The sequence below is a fragment of the Aplysia californica genome, unplaced genomic scaffold, assembly GCF_000002075.1.
Source record: "Aplysia californica isolate F4 #8 unplaced genomic scaffold, AplCal3.0 scaffold00105, whole genome shotgun sequence".
In the NCBI taxonomy this organism is placed as follows: Eukaryota; Metazoa; Mollusca; class Gastropoda; order Aplysiida; family Aplysiidae; genus Aplysia; species Aplysia californica.
Window position 1 is genome coordinate 1,237,666 of NW_004797375.1, and position 16,538 is coordinate 1,254,203.

The 16,538-nt window shown below is 37.3% G+C and overlaps 1 protein-coding gene across 1 annotated transcript in view; it reads left to right on the plus strand.

Annotated features, from left to right (window-relative positions):
- Positions 1 to 4,309, plus strand: part of LOC101852313 (carbonyl reductase [NADPH] 1) — an 18,233-nt gene extending 13,924 nt beyond the window's left edge. The window contains exons 7-9 of the mRNA XM_005095513.3: positions 58 to 199; positions 2,302 to 2,365; positions 3,736 to 4,309. Of these exons, the coding sequence (XP_005095570.1) occupies positions 58 to 199; positions 2,302 to 2,365; positions 3,736 to 3,836 (307 nt within the window). The 3' untranslated portion in view covers positions 3,837 to 4,309. The remainder of the gene's footprint in view (positions 1 to 57; positions 200 to 2,301; positions 2,366 to 3,735) is intronic.
- The last annotated feature ends 12,229 nt before the right edge of the window (positions 4,310 to 16,538 follow it).

The following is a 16,538-nucleotide window of genomic DNA, read 5'->3' on the forward strand; positions in this document are numbered from 1 at the left end:
ATTAGGATTATAGAGCAGAAAGCAAAGTGCTAAAGTGTCGTGTCTCGGAAACCACAGGTCTGCTCAGACTGACCAGCACCAAGCACAGGGCTTCTCCAACTCCTCCTACGCGATGTCCAAAGTGGGCGTGACTGTCATGTCCATCATACAGCAGAGAGAACTGGACGCCAAGGGGGCGGAGGATATTGTGGTCAATGCTGTAAGTCTTATATTTTTCTGTCCTGCTTTTAGTTACCTTAGTAAATTACTTACTTACTTACTACCCGTCACCCCATCTGGCGTTTAGGGCATCAACATAATATGATCTCCATCTCTGTCTGTTTTGGCCCATCTTGGTCAACGTCCCCCACGAATGGTTCCAGGACTTTATTTCAGACTCTACTGTGCGTCTCCACGTCACTTTGGGTGTTGAGAGTGGATGGTTGATGGGTACTCTGGAGTCATTTTCTCCTTCTTTCCCATCAAACGTCTCGCTTCCTCAAAATTACAAAGTTCTGACATTTTTGGCGGTTTTTGAATTACGAAGACTATGAAGTCAGAAACCAATGTTCTATAATATGCTCTAGCACGATCGTAAGATTATTCGGGAACATTATCAAAGATAGTACATAACAAGACGGGCCACTCAGCCAAAAAAGTGTCTGCCGGAAGTCCGCTCTTTGCTTCAGATGGCGCTGCAGTCTGTTTTGAAGCCCTCTTTCGTTTTTCCAGAAGAAGAATAGGAATAGCACCTCCTTGCTTGCGCAGATCGACTGCTGTTCATCAGCAGTTCGGGTTCGTTCAGTGCGGAGTTTTTAACATTTTAAATATATTTTAATGACCTCTCGCCTTTCATTCTAAAGTCAAATTAAACGAAGAAAACAATCACCCTTTCCTCCGGAAGAGGTTTTTTGTCTGCGTAACCATTTAAAAAAAGCGTTCTTTCGAAATTTATTTTAAAAACTTGCTAGTTTCACTCTGATTTTTCAAAATCAAATAGGGTAACTCTGTTCGCAAAGGGTGCGCATTTGCGAAGAGGGCGCCACCGAAATTTGAGGACACTTTTTTAATTGGCTCAAAGAGAGGAGTGGCCCATCTTGTTATGTACTATCTTTGACATTATCAAGATATTCAAAGAATTGCATTACAAAAAAGCTTGACGTGTTGGGAAACAAAAAATCTTTGACGTCAAATTTCTCAAAACTAAGTACTGAGCAGATATAACTTTGTAATGCTGAGGTAGCGATCTGTCGTGCTTATATCTCTTTCTTTTCTTCGTATGTTACTCTCTTGTAACACCTCTCATACAGACTTCAACATAAGTGAAGGACCACCTTGACAGAGAGCCCCGATTCTTTAAAAATCCGAAAAAAGAAGACAAGGAATGATTCAAAACTGTTTGCTCCTAAAGCGTTAATGTGTTAACAATGCGTACTTCAAAGCTTGCTTAAGGGGAAAAACCACCACGTGCTGCACGGAAATCCTCGCGGATTTTTAGCCAAATATGCTTTTTAAAAATTGACTTTTGTCTGACACCACGGACTTTCCACAGTTAAAATTTCTGATGCACGCCATAAACGGACGTACGGTCTCGAACTGTGCTCATTTTGGTCGCAATATAAGTATAAGCCGTCGTTTGCGCAAAATCCAGAATCGCATCAACATGCTACCAAGACGAAAGCCGAGAGACTTCGAATTGATCATGCCAGAGCTATTGCATGGCCGCAGGATGGAGTTGGAGCCCGAGAAGCTGCCAGAAGGCTTGCAGTGTCACACTCTGTCATTGTCAGCCTGAGGCAGCGCCATCAAGCCACTGGATGAGTCTAAGAACGCTCACGTGCAGATCGACCCAAGAAGACCGCTCAGACTGTTTGCAAGTGGTCGTTAACTTATGTTGAAGTCTATATGACCTACTTGTGTTGCATATGCCATAAAACTCTTACTAAACCTAAAGCTAAAAGCAATCTGTATGACCTACTTGTGTTGCATATGCCATAAAACTCTTACTAAAGCTAAAGCTAAAAGCAATGTGGAGAGGGTTCCTCTCTCAGCCCAGGCATGCCATACTGTACTATCTCTCCTTCCACACCTTATCTCTTCTGTCTTATTGTTGTGACGTTCCAGTGTTGCCCTGTACTATCTCTCTTTCCATACCTTATCTCATCTTATCTTATTGTTGTGACGTTCCGGTATTGCCCTGTACTATCTCTCTTTCCATACCTTATCTCATCTTATCTTATTGTTGTGACGTTCCAGTGTTGCCCTGTGCTACCTCTCTTTCCATACCTTATCTCATCTTATCTTATTGTTGTGACGTTCCAGTGTTGCCCGGGGTATGTGGACACAGACATGTCAAGTCACAGAGGCCCGCTCACTATTGACCAGGGTAAGACATTTCATTTTGTCGTCAAAAATATTGATGAGTGTGAGTGTATGTGCGTTTGTGTGCGCGCGCGCGCGCGCGTGTGTGTGTGTGCGAATGTGTGTGCGTCTCAGTGTGCATGCGTACGTGCGTGCGTGCGTGCGTTCGTGCGTGCGTTCGTGCGTGCGTGCGTGCGTGCGTGCGTGCGTGCGTGCGTGCGTGCGTGAGTGAGTGCGTGCGTATGTGTATGTATGTATGTGTGTTTTCTGATTTACATTTATTTCTTTGTTTTGTAGTTAATGATATTGAGTTTGCTTTCACGAGAAAAATGGAAAGCAAAAGAGGTTGGGTTGACTAAGAATAGTTTATTCAGTATCGAGAAAAGCTGTAGTTAAGATGAATGAATTGAAAAGACTAGGATGATTGATATAGGTTTTTAGAGCAGATCTGAGCAGAGTAGTGACTGACGAACTATATTGTGATCACTGATGTCTGTTAATTTCAGAGCTTGTTCTTGAAGAAAAAGAAAAAGTACTAAATTTATTTTTCCATGAACAGTATTATGTGTTTGTCTTTAGAAATACAGATATTCTTCCACTGTGATCGTGTTTGTAAGTTCTTTGAAATATTCAAAGTCAAAGTTTGTCCTTCTGTACTTTTTCTTGCTTTTGCGTAAAAACTTTCCTCATGTGACTCGTTTGTCCGTTTTTAAAGTTTGTCTTTTGAGAAACTGAGCATTGGAATTATTATTGCTTTGTTTGTTAGAATTTATAATGTTTACATTTTCTTCTACTGCATTTTTATTTGGGGGGGGGGGGGGGGGGGGGTTCAATTTGTCTTTCAACACAGTGAGTACTCTGCCGTAAGCTGACAAAACGCCATTTTTCATTTTGTAACCAACATTTTTATTTTAAAATCGAAAGCCTGATCAGTTACCCTACTTGTTTGAAAAAAAAAATCAAATTGAAACTGTGACTAATTTTAAAAAATAGATTATTAGAATTCAAATTTCGGAATGGCTCTATAATTTTAAAAGGATTACACAGACCAAAAAAACCCTCCTTTTCTCGAAACTGTTCCAAAGAAAAAAAGACGTTTTATCAGCTTACGGCAGTAGATATACTGTACCTTGTTTTGTAATAGATAAATGTCTTGTTGTCTGTCTCATTGCCTGAAGTGGGTGAGTGATAGATATTTCTAAGTTTGTCTCTCGCATCTCACCACTCTGTGCGAAGTATTTGCTGCTTGTCCTGAGTCCTTGCAGTACTCTTAAAAAGTGAGGTACAACTCATCTGTATATAATTTTTTAAAAGATATTTTGTCACTTCTCCTTTTTAGTGCCGAGAAATGTAAAGATGTTGCCACCTTATATTATGTTTTTTCTTCTCTTCCAGGGGCAGTAACTCCGACATACTGCGCTCTCCTCCCGCAAAATGTGCACAGCCCCCGAGGGAAGTTCATCAGGAACAAAAAGATTGCCCAATGGAAGATGTAAAATTTCGGCCTTTTGAACGTTGTTTTTGTACAAAGATGGTCTTAGGATTTTCTTAAAATCAGGCTTTACTAGGGGTAGAAATTTATTAAGGAGAAACAGAGGACTGGGAAGTACAAAATGTATACACATGGACCTACTGTGTAGTTCAGACCTAACAGTTTTTCTAGAAGGGGAAAATGTGAGGTATTGTTTTTTGTTTGTTTTGTTATTGTTAAAATTTTTATGGCACTTACTTGCAATACAAGTGGGTCATATCAGTACCAAAGATTAGAGGTGTCATTAGAGAGAGAGTAACATACAAAGAAAAGGAGGAGAGATGCGGATGATGCATATTTGAAGGAAAGAGGGACACCCACATTGTCAGGTTTTAGGAACTTGAGCAAAAAAAATAATTATAATGCGTTGTTATTAGCTTCCTGAGCCTATTCTTTTTTTTCTGGTTGATTTTCAATAAAACTAAAGAAAATGCCATAGATGTGCTGAACTTCAGTTTCTTTGATTTCTGTGTGTGTTTGACTGTCAAAATCTGAATATCTTGTTAAATAGGTCAAATGGTTCAAATGGGTTGGTACTGTTTGTAAAAAAAATTTTAAAAATTGTAGTACACTTCTCACATTGTTTTTTTGCAGGCCTGCAATACAGCAAAAAAATAATTGCGGTATACTTTTAATACATTTTTTCCCCAAGTGGATTGGAATATTACCAACTTTTATTTGTTGTTTGTTTGAACTTGTCTTATCTCTCAAGTGGGATAATATGGTCCTGGTACTACGTGGTTGAGCTTGAAATTTGTGGGGATGACCTAGAAAACACTGGCGATGAAATAGAAAATAGTGTGGATGATCTAGAAAATGCTGGGGATGATCGAGAAAATATCAGAGATGAGCTAGAAAATACTGGGGATGACCTAGAAAATGTTGGAGATGAGCTAGAATATACTAGAGAATATTTGGGATAAGCCAGAAAATATTGGAGATGGGCAAGAAAATACTGGCTAATTTTGGGGATGAGCTAGAAAACACTGGGAAAGATCTAAATAATACTGAGGAATACTGGGGATGAGCTAGGAAGTATTGGGGATGTGACAAAAAATACTGGGGATGAATTGTGAAATGTTGGGAATGAACTAGAAAATATTAGGGATGAGCTAGAAATATGTGGGAAGAGGTGAAAATTGTTAGTGATGTGCTCGAAAATACCGTGGTTGAGATAGAAAATAGTGGGGATGAGCTACAAAATTCTGGGGATGAACTAGAAAATAGTGTGGATGGTCTAAAAATGCGGGGGATGGTCTAAAAAATATCAGGGTTGAACTAGAAAACAAATATTAGGGTTGCCTAGAAAATGTTGGAGATGAGCTACAAAATATTGGAGAATATTTGGGATAAGCGAGAAAATATTGGGAACGGGCTAGAAAATACTGGCAAATTTGGTCGATCTACTAGAAAATACTGAGAATGATGTAGAAAATACTGAGGAATACCGTGGATGAGCTAGAAAATATTATAGCTGAGCAAGAAAGTACTGGGGATGAACTACAAAATATTAGGGTTGAGCTAGAAAATACTTTGGAACAGTGGGGAGGAGCAAGAAAATACTAGGGGTTGAGCTAGTAAATTTTAAAGCTGAGCTATAAAATATTGTAGAGGACCTAGAAAATACTGGGGATGATCTAGAAAATATCAGGGTTGCGCTAAAAAATACTGGGGATGAGCTAGCAAATATAAGGGTTGCCTAGAAAAATCATGTCGGAAATGAACTAGAAAATACATGGAAATATTTTGATAAGCCAGAAAATATCGGGGATAGCCAAGGAAATACTGGCATATTTTGGGGATCAGCTAGAAAATACTGGGAAAGATCTAAAAAATATTTAGGAATACTGGGGATGAGCTAAAAATATTTTTGATGAAATAAAAAATACCGGGGATAAGATAGAAAAGTCTTGGGAATATTGGGGATGAGCTAGAAAATATTAGAGTTGAGCAAGAAAGTACTAGGGATGAGCTATAAAATACAGGGGATGAACTACAAAATATTAGAGTTGAGCTAAAAAATACTGTGGAACAATGAGGAGGAGCTAGAAAATGCTGAGGATGAGCCAGAAATTCTTAAGGTTCAGCTAGAAAATACTGGGGATGAGCAGGAAAATATAAGTATTGGCCAGAAAAATAATGTTTGGGATGAACTAGAAAATACTGCGAAATGTTTTGATCAGCCAGAAAATAATTATTGAGGATGGGCAAAAAAATACTACATAGTAAATTTTGGGGATCAGCTAGAAAATACTGGGAATGATCTACAAAAATATTTAGGAATACTGGGGATGAGCTAGAAACTACTGGGGATGAGCTACAACATTTTACGGTTGAGCTATAAGATACTGGGGATGAGCTAGAAAATACTGGGGGTGAACTAGAAAATAGTGTGGTTGAAAAGAAAATCCTGGGAATGATCAACAAATATATCAGGGTTGGGTTAGAAAATACTGGTAATGAGCTAGAAAATATAAGGATTGCCTAAATAATGTTGGAGATGAACTAGAAAATACAGGGAAATATTTTGATTAGCCAGAAAATAATTATTGAGGATGGGCAAAAAAATACTAGTAAATTTTGGGGATCAGCTAGAAAATACTGGGAATGATCTAAAAACTACTTAGGAATACTGGGGATGAGCTAGAAACTACTGGGGATGAGCTAGAAAATTTTAAGGTTGAGCTATAAAATACTGCGGATTAGCTAAAAAATACTGGGGGTGAACTAGAAAATAGTGTGGATGAAAAAGAAAACCCTGGGAATGATCTACAAATATATCAGGGTTGGGTTAGAACATACTGGTAATGAGCTAGAAAATATAAGGATTGCTTAAATAATGTTGGAGGTGAGTTAGAAAATACCGGGAAATATTTTGATAAGCCAGAAAATATTGGGGAAGGGCAAAAAAAATACTAGAAAATTTTGAGGATCAGATAGAAAATACTGGGAATGATCTAGAAAATATTTCGGAATACTGGGGATAACCTAGAAAATACTGGGGATGAGCTAGAAAATATTTTTGAGGAAATAAGAAATACTGAGGATGAGATAAATAAGTCTGGGGAATATTGGGGATGAGCTACAAAATATTAGAGTTGAGCAAGAAAGTGTTGGGGATGAGCTATAAAACACTGGGGATGAACTACAAAATATTAGGGTTGGGCTAGAAAATACTGTGGAACTATGGAGATGAGCTAGAAAATACTGGGGATGAGCTAGAAAATTCTAAGGTTGAGCCATAAAATACTGTGGACGAGCTAGAAAATATTGAGGATGAGCTAGAAAATAATGTGGATGATCTAGAAAAACCTGGGGATGATCTAGAAAATATCAGGGTTGAGCTTAAAAATACCGGGGAAGAGCTGGAATAAAAGGGTTGCCTAGAAAAATAATGTTGGTGATGAGCTACAAAAATACTTGGAAATATTTTGATAAGCAGAAAAATTATTATTGAGGATGGGCAAAAAAATACTAGCAAACTTTGGGGATCAGCCAGAAAATACTGAGAATGATCTAAGAAATTCTAAGGAATACCGGGGATGAGCTAGAAAATACTTGGGATGAGCTAGAAAATATTATAGTTGAGCAAGAAAGTACTGGGGATGAGCTATAAAATTACTGGGGAGGATATAGAAAATATCAGGGTTGAGCTATAAATTACTGAGCATGAGCTAGGAAATGCTGGGGATGAATTAAAAAATAGTGTGGATGATCTAGAAAAAACTGGGGATGGTCTAGAAAATATCAAGGTTGAGCTTGAAAATACTGAGGATGAGCTAGAAAATATTAGGGTTGCCTAGAAAAATAATGCTGGAGATGAGCTAGAAAACATTAGGGAATATTTTGATAAGCCAGAAAAAACTGGTGATGGGTAAGAAAATACCGGCAAATTTTGGGGATCTGCTAGAAAACACTAAAAATACTGGGGATGAGATAGAAAAGTCAGAAGAATATTGGGGATGAGCTAGAAAGTACTGGGGATATGAAAACAAAATACTGAAGATGGGCTATAAAATGTGGGGATTGAACTAGAAAATATTAGGGATGAGCTAAAAAAATATTTGGGATAAGGTAAAAAATATTAGTGATGAGCTAAAAATAGTGGGGATGACCCTGAAAATGCTGGAGAGGATCTAGAAAATATCAGGGTTATACTACAAAATGTTGGGAATGACCTAGAAAATAATGAGGAATACAGGGATGAGCTAGAAAATACTTGGGATGAGCTAGAAAATATTAGGGTAAAGGAAGAAAATACTGGGGATCCGCTATAAAATACTGGGGATGAGTTAGAAAACGTTAGAATTGAGCTAGAAAATACTGTGGACAATGGGGATGAGCTTAAAAATACTGGGGATGAACTAGAAAATGTTATGATTGAGCAATAAATTACGGGGGATCAGCTAGAAAATATTGGGGATGAGCTAAAAAATATATGGGTTGAGCTGGAAAATGTTGGAAATGACCTAAAAATTACTGGGGAGTACTTGGGATAAGCCAAAAAATAATGGGGATGAGCTAAAAAATACTGGCAAATTTCGTCGATCAGCTAGAAAATACTGAGATTGATCTAGAAAATACTGAGGAATACCGGGGATGAGCTAGAAAAAAACTGGGGTCCTCTATAAAATACTGTGGATGAACTAGAAAAGATTAGGGTTGAGGCAAAAAATACCGTGGAACAATGGGGGTGAGCTAGAAAAGACCGGGTATGAGTTAGAAAACATTATTGTTGAGCTATGAAAATACTGGGGATGAACTAGAAAATAGTGTGGATGATCTAGAAAATATAAGGGTTTCCTGGAAAACGTTGGATATGAGCTAGAAAATGCTGGGAAATATTTGGGATAAGCGCGAAAATATTAGGGAAGGGCAAGGAATATTAGGGATCAGCTAGAAAATACCGGGAATGATCTAGAAAATACTTAGGAATGGTGGGGATAAGCTAGAAAATACTGGGGATGGAGCTAGAAAATACTGGGGATGAGGTAGAAAATACTGGGGAAGAGATAGAAAATATTAGGATTGAGCTAGAAAATACAGGGGATGAGCTAGAAACTATTTTTGATGAAATAAGAAATATTGGGGATGAGATAGAAAAGTCTGGGGAATATTGGGGATGAGCTAGAAAGTATTGGGGATGTGATGAAAGTAATGGGGATGAGCTAGAAAATGTTGGGATTGAACTAAACATATTTGGGATTAGCTTAAAAATATTTGGGATGGGGAGAAAAATATTAGTGATGAGCTAGAAAATACTGTGGTTGTGCTAAGAAATAGTGGAGATGAGCCTGAAAATGCTGCGGATGATCTAGAAAATATCAGGGTTGAGCTAGAAAATACTGGGAATGAGCTTAATAATATTGGGGATGAGCTAGAAAATATTAGGATTGAGCTAGAAAATGTTGGAGATGAGCTAGAAAATACTGTGACGGATCTAGAAAATACTGAGGAATACCGAGGATGACCTAGAAAATACTTTGGATGAGCTAGAAAATATTAGGGTTGAGCAAGAAAATACTGGGGATGGGCTATAAAATACGGGGAATGAACTAGATAATATTAGGGTTAAGCTAGGAATTGCTGTGGAACAAGGGGGGGGGGGGGGGTGAGATAAATAATACTGGGGAAGAGTGAGAAAACGCTAGGATTGAGCTAGAAAATACAGTGGAACAATGGGGATTAAGTAGAAATTACTGGGGGATGAGCCAGAAAATTTTAAGGTTGAGCTATAAAATACTGGGGATGACCTAGATAATAGTTGGAATGATCTAGAAATGCCGGGGATGATATAGAAAATATCAAGATTGTGCTAGAATATACTAGGGATGAGCTAAAAATACAGAGGATGAGCTAGAAAATATTATGGTTGAGCTAGAAAATGTTGGAGATGAGCTACAAAAATACTGGGGAGTATTTGGGATAAGCCAGAAAATATTGGGGATGAGCTAGAAAATACTGGGAATGATCTAGAAAATACTCAGGAATACTGGGGATGAAGCTAGAAAATACTGGGAATGAGCTAGAAAATACTGGGGATGAGGTACAAAATATTAGGGTTGAGCTAGAAACTACTGGAGATGAGCTAGAAAATAATAGGGTTGAGCTAGAAAATACCGGGCAGTAGCTAAAAAAAATACTGGGGACGAGCTAGAAAATATTAGGGATGCGCTATAAAATATTAAAGATTAGTTAGAAAATACTGGGGATGAGCTAGAAAATATTGTTGATGAGATAAGAAATATTGGGGATAACATAGAAAAGTCTGTGGAATATTGGGGATGAGCAAGAAAGTATTATGGATGTGATAAAAAATACCGGAGATGAGCTAGAAAATGTTGGGAATGAACTATAAAATATTAGGGATGAGCTAGAAAAAAATTGGGATGAGGTGAAAAACAATAGTGATGAGCTACAAAGTACTGTGGTTAAGCTAGAAAATAGTGGGGATGAGCTAGAAAATGTTAAGGTTGAGCTATAAAATACTGGGGATGATCTAGAAATACTGGAGATGAACTGGAAAATATCACGGTTGAGCTAGAAAATACTGGGGATGAGCTAAAAATACCTGGGATGAGCTAGAAAATATTAGGGTTGAGTTGAAAAATGTTGGAGATGAGCTAGATTATACTGGGAATATTTGGGATAAGCCAGATATCATTGGGGATGGGCTAGAAAATACTGGCAAAATTGGGGGATCTGCTAGAAAATACTGGGAATGATCTAGAAAATACTGAGGAACACCGGGGGGTGAGCTAGAAAATATTAGGGATGAGCTAGAAAATACTATGGAACAATAGGGATGAGCTAGAAAATATTTGGTATGAGCTATAAAATATTTGGGAAAGCTAGAAAATAGTGTGGATGAGCTAGAAAATATTAGAGTTGATCTAGAAAATACTGTGAAACAATGAGGATGAGCTAGAAAATAGTGGGGCTTAACTAGAAAATACTGAGAGAATGGGTGAGGGTGGAGAAAGAGAGACAGCAAAGGACATTACAACAAACACTCTGTTGAAGTGAAACCCTGTGGGTGGTTGGAAGGTGCCACTGCCATGTCTTACTTTAGCTCTTTCACTGTGTTGTTTCTGTCTGTCTGTCAGAACTCTCTCGGAGTAATCATGAGGTTGCGGGTTTGGGGGTTTGAGCCTCAGGCCTGATATTGTGTCTTTGGGAAAGTCACTTTCCACGAGTTCTCCTCACTTCACCCAGGTGTGAATGGGTCATAGGCAGTGAAATATCTTGTCAGCATGTTAGTGTTTTTGCCCCTATAAATTGGCAGCTTGCACTTTATGCTTCCAAGGATGTTGAGATTGTTTCAGAATGCAATCAGGTCTGCTGGGATAATAATATAGATTGTAAAGTGCACAGAACTTGCTGTTGAGTGGCAATTTGCGCTATACAAAAGCTTTCTATTAGTATTATGTGAGTACAATTCATATTCACATGCTCTCCTGCATGCAGTTTTGATATTTACTTTGATGTACTGTATTTGTCTTCTTCTGTCTTTCTTCATCTTTCTTTCATTTGAAAAGGAAATTCAGTTGGCAGAGTCACAAAATTGTCAAAATCTTTGTTTACAGGTTGTTTCATAGTAAATATTGTATCAGTGACATTTTATCACGAAAGACCACGAGTGTTTAAAAAAATACAATAAGTTTATTCCAATATCTTGCCCCCCCCCCCCGCCACCCCAAAGAAAAAAACAAAAACCCAAGAAAGGAACAATACAAACCACAGAGAAAAAAACGTCAGTTTGTTTTCACTTGTGTTTATTTTTAGCCTGTTAAAGAGTTAGTCAAATCATTTCTTCAGCGTGTTGACTTGAAGAATGCAAAGACAACTCGTTTTTTAATCACAGACTTAAAATTGACATGAAAGCTGAAGAATGGCAAATATCACAAAAAAAATCAGTGACGAAGCAGATTAAGAGTTAAAAATTACCAACAAAATTCAGTAAGCAATGTGCACAAATATATTGCTAAGAGTGCTAATATAATGTTTAGATGGACAAAAATTGTAGTTAAACTTGTATAAAAATGAAAAAAAGTGGTGGGAATTGTTGTAAAGATTAGACAAGAAAAACAAAGAATATAGAATGAAAGTCCTGAGCCAGTTTGAGTGAGAGTCAAAATTTTCTTCAATAATTCAAAATTTAAACAGAGCAAAATGTGATGTCGAAGAACCTAAAAAGACTAACAATTTTCTATTTCCAAAGTTCCGAATGGCTTCTCTAGAACAAACACCCGATTACAAAGATATATTTTGAAATGATAGCCAATATTTCTCGGCCTAAATTAGGTTTCTTAAGCAGAGGGCCTAATGTACTCTAAGCTTTAGAACTTGTTTGAGGATGTCAATATTTTGTAAACTTTGCAAGGAGAAAGAAAATGACATGACTAAAATAAGACGCTACGGTCATTGTACCAATTAAACTGCGGGGACCCTAAAAAATATATCATGATGTAGTTCATGTATATACGTATAGCATGCCCATCTTTTCACCCTTGTCTCTGCAAGTTAAACATTTTCAGCTATTCATCTCTTTCCTTTCTTTTTGTTCAATAAATAGACTGTTTGCTCGGGGTTTATCCATTTTTTTTGTGGTGAATTTAAAAAAAAAAGAAGGAAAATGGGCAATGTGTGGGTTGGTATTTAACCATGATGCCTACATGAGTAGTTTTTTGAGAAATTAAAAAAAAAGTTTTGATCTCACAAAAAAACATGCATGACATGGCAGTTATATACATAATATATATATAATAAACAATGTCAAATAATAGTAGGCCATTTTTGTTTACCGAGATGCACAAACAAATTGAGTTTTGTTATTCTCAACATTCAGAGTTATTTTCAGAAAATAAGTTTTAATTAAGTTAAAACATCTGACGATTTCTGAAGAACCTACACCTGTTGACATAGACAGAAAAAGTTATACCACAATGATTGAAAACATATCAGTCTTTTAAGTTCCTATAAAGGTACAGCTTTCAATCCTCCACACATACTATATGCCCTATACGTTCCAGTAGGTAAATGTGACGAACTTACACCTCGTGAGCGATGATAACTATTATATCTATCCTATCATCGCAAACAATATAACGACATGCCAATAAAATCCACGGCTTTTAAAAAAAAAAAAGAAAACCACCATAGACTGTCTACGGCGAAAGATTTCGAATGCGATTTAGCAAGTTATGGTGCAGGCACGGGTCAATATGGCACAGGCAGGTGGAAGAAACAGAATGGTAAAGCTGAATCTTCGAGAACTGAATAGTCATCTTCGAAAGAAATGGTTTGACCTCATCACAAGCGATTCCTTTGGTATTAATTAAAATTAACTTCCTTTTCAGTGACACATATCTTTTTTTTTTTTTTTAAGGTGAAACCCTTAACCTAGTGGGAAGAGAAAATAAAGAAAGGTGAATAAGGAAGAAAGAAAGAAAGGGAGGACACAACAAAATAAATATAATTTACATTGTGAAGTTTCCAGACGAAGTAAAGCAAGTACGGTTAAACACAACTTAACCCTATCCGTACCCCTTGGGGTCATTTTGTACCCCCGGGGTCACATTCTTCACATTTTAGAAAGCTTCAAGAATGAAAATCTCTTTGAAACTTTCAGTATTTCTAAAAAATCATTTTGACAGACTGCTATGCAAAGCATACAGATCGGATTTACGAGTAAATTTCCTCTTTGAAAGTGGTGGCACAGAGTTCCTAACATCGTAAGGATACGATAGTAAAACACAAAGTAATGGATAGGGTTAAATGCCGCTTCCAACACAGGCTGTTAAAGAGGTGCCACCTCTAATCTGGGTGGTCAGTTATGACGCACATGGCATAGACACACAGAAAGAAGTGTCTCTACAATGTGAAACAAATATAAATATGTAGGAATATAATCAAAACAACCAATCTGCTTTAAGCATAACCCTTAAAATATTGCAAAAACCAAAGATCAATATAATCTCAGCAGTGACAATTATCACAAATGTGTTAACGACAAAGCAGTTAAGGGTTTCATGGCACAGGTGTTTCCTTTTTTTTTCTTGTAAATAAAAAATGTAGAAGTTTTAAAGTGAACAGAACTATTTAAATGGAATTTCGGGATCTTTCAACCAAACGGAAATCCATCTCCTGTAGGACTGTTATGAAAACTTAACAAAACGAAAAAATGCCCAAAAGGTGATTCCAAACAGAGTTTCCCACTTTAAAAAAAAAAAGTCGGTGCTTTTTATACCACCATTGACACAATTTAGATCATTTACAAGGAGGGGTCCAACCCGGGCTGAGATATTCAATAAAAAAATGTATCTCCACACAGGAATTGAACTTGGGTCTCGTGCCCGTGACAGCAAAGTGCCTAACCGCTACACCACAGATGCTGATACGGACGGCTACGAAAATTTAGCAAAGCACCCCAAAAAAAAAGCGGTATATGCGATTTGAATCAGGGTTTCCCTACAGCCTAGTCAAGCAGATACCTACTGACGTCGGTGGCCTAGTGGTTAGTCTCTCGGACTCGCAACCGTAAGGTCGTGGGTTCGAATCCCGTCAGGGGCCCGATGTTGTGTCCTTGGGAAAGGCACTTAACACGAATTTTCCTCACTTCACCCAGGTGGGAATGGGTACCCGGCTACAGACAGCGAAAGATCTTGTCAGTTTGTTAGTGTTTGAGCGCTTAATCAGCTGCTTGCACTGTATGCTTCCCGGGAAGCTGAGAATGTTTCGGAGTGCTCTGTGGTCTGCTGGGGTAATAATATAGTGTAAAGCGCATAGAGCCTGCTGTTAAGCGGGGATATGCGCTATACAAATGCTATTTATTATTATTATTATTTGACCCAATGGCATGCCAAAAACAGTAAAGTACATTAGTAAAGAGTCAATTGTGGACGGATTGAGCAAACAATAATACGTTGATCTTTCTGGCTTGTCTCGCCTGTTGTGAACCTTATGAATGAACTTATGTTTTCACAAGCAACACAACAACTACAACATTACAATGCGTTTTGTATGTGAATGTGGCAGGAAAAGGACTGAGTGGTGGTGGAGATGTCCAAGACCTGCTCTCTAAAAACAATGTGGGAGTAAAAAAGAAATAAACAGAGGTACACATACATGCAAAACACACAGGCACACATTAACACACAGACACACGTATACATTCTCTCATTCTTCTTCACAACTAAACAAAAGTCACGAGGAAAAAATTATCACAGTAAAGAAGGAAGTTAAGTACATAACACCTAAAAAGGAATAATTATTCAGCCTTTTCCAGAGAGAAAAAAAACAAATCAAAGTACACACATTTACGTTTAGCACTATGTAGGCTTCCTGCCGTTTTCATACTCAACATGTAGCCTATCTTCTGTATGGGAGGTAGAAGAGTGCCATTTACCTTAAACAAGAAAAATGTATAGCATATCAGAATTATATAAGACAGCCATTTCATATATATAGCTACCATAAGACTGGTACCAAAGATCATGCCTTTCTATGAAATGGAAAAGATAAAAATGGGAGATCTGAGGATGTACACTTCTACAAAGGTATGTTGCTGGGTGCTTTCATATTTCTGGATTTTAAAGATGTTAAAATTGATTTCGCACTCACAAGTACATTATTAAGTTGAAGCACGGTAACCCAGTGTCATTGATGTTGGACCTACAATTGGAACAGCTGAAATGAGTAAAGAATAAACTGTCTCTGTTGGGGCAAATGAGCCCCCAGCTGCCAGCTCGTTAACTGCGTAGTTGAGGTGGAGTTGAGCTTAAAGACATTACAAATGAATAAGGAGGCCCTTCCTCCTGCACAAATATTATATATATATATTATGCTAAAACTAAAGATAGCAAAATGTAAAATTTACATAGATATTGAGAAATGTAATAATTCCGTTCAGATACCTTAAGAATGTAAAAGTTGAAGTAAAATGTAAAACATAATATGTAAAACATTCTATTGAAAAGATTGATTATTAAAATATTTACTTACTGACATCTTAAGCAACATCAAATATCATACAATTTTCTTTTTTTTTCTGTTTTGTTTCATCTTGAAGCATAGCAATTGCTATCATATTAATACAATTTCTACATAACTTACAAATGTGCGGTACCAAATCAGGACATGGGATGAAAAAACAACAACAAACATGCTCACTCGGTACGGACAAATTGACTGTAGCTGGTCAGTAAAGGCCCATAAAAAATGGAATGGGCAGACAGACAGATGAACAGACAAGTAGCGACTTCTTTATGAATTTATTAAGTTTACAATAATCGTATCCATGTGGCACAGATACCAGGAAAAAAAAAAGTGACTGTGCAGGGTAAAACAAACATTATGTAAGAATGCAATCAAAAGAATCAATGAGCTTTTACTTTAAGTATAACCCATAGAATATTGCAGAAACCAAAGACACGCACGCCGCAGAAGTGACACAATCACCACAAAAGTGTTAACAACAAAGTAGTTAAGGATTTTATGACACAGGTTTGTCTTTTTTTTTTTTTACTTTTCAAAACTACGCATTATAAGTAATGAAATAAACACAGAACTGGAGGTTAGGTGGCATTTCCGTATCTTTCATCCACAAATTCCAGTCTGTTCACCCGTACACAGTTATAGCGCCAGTTTACCCTTTCATAGGCACAGA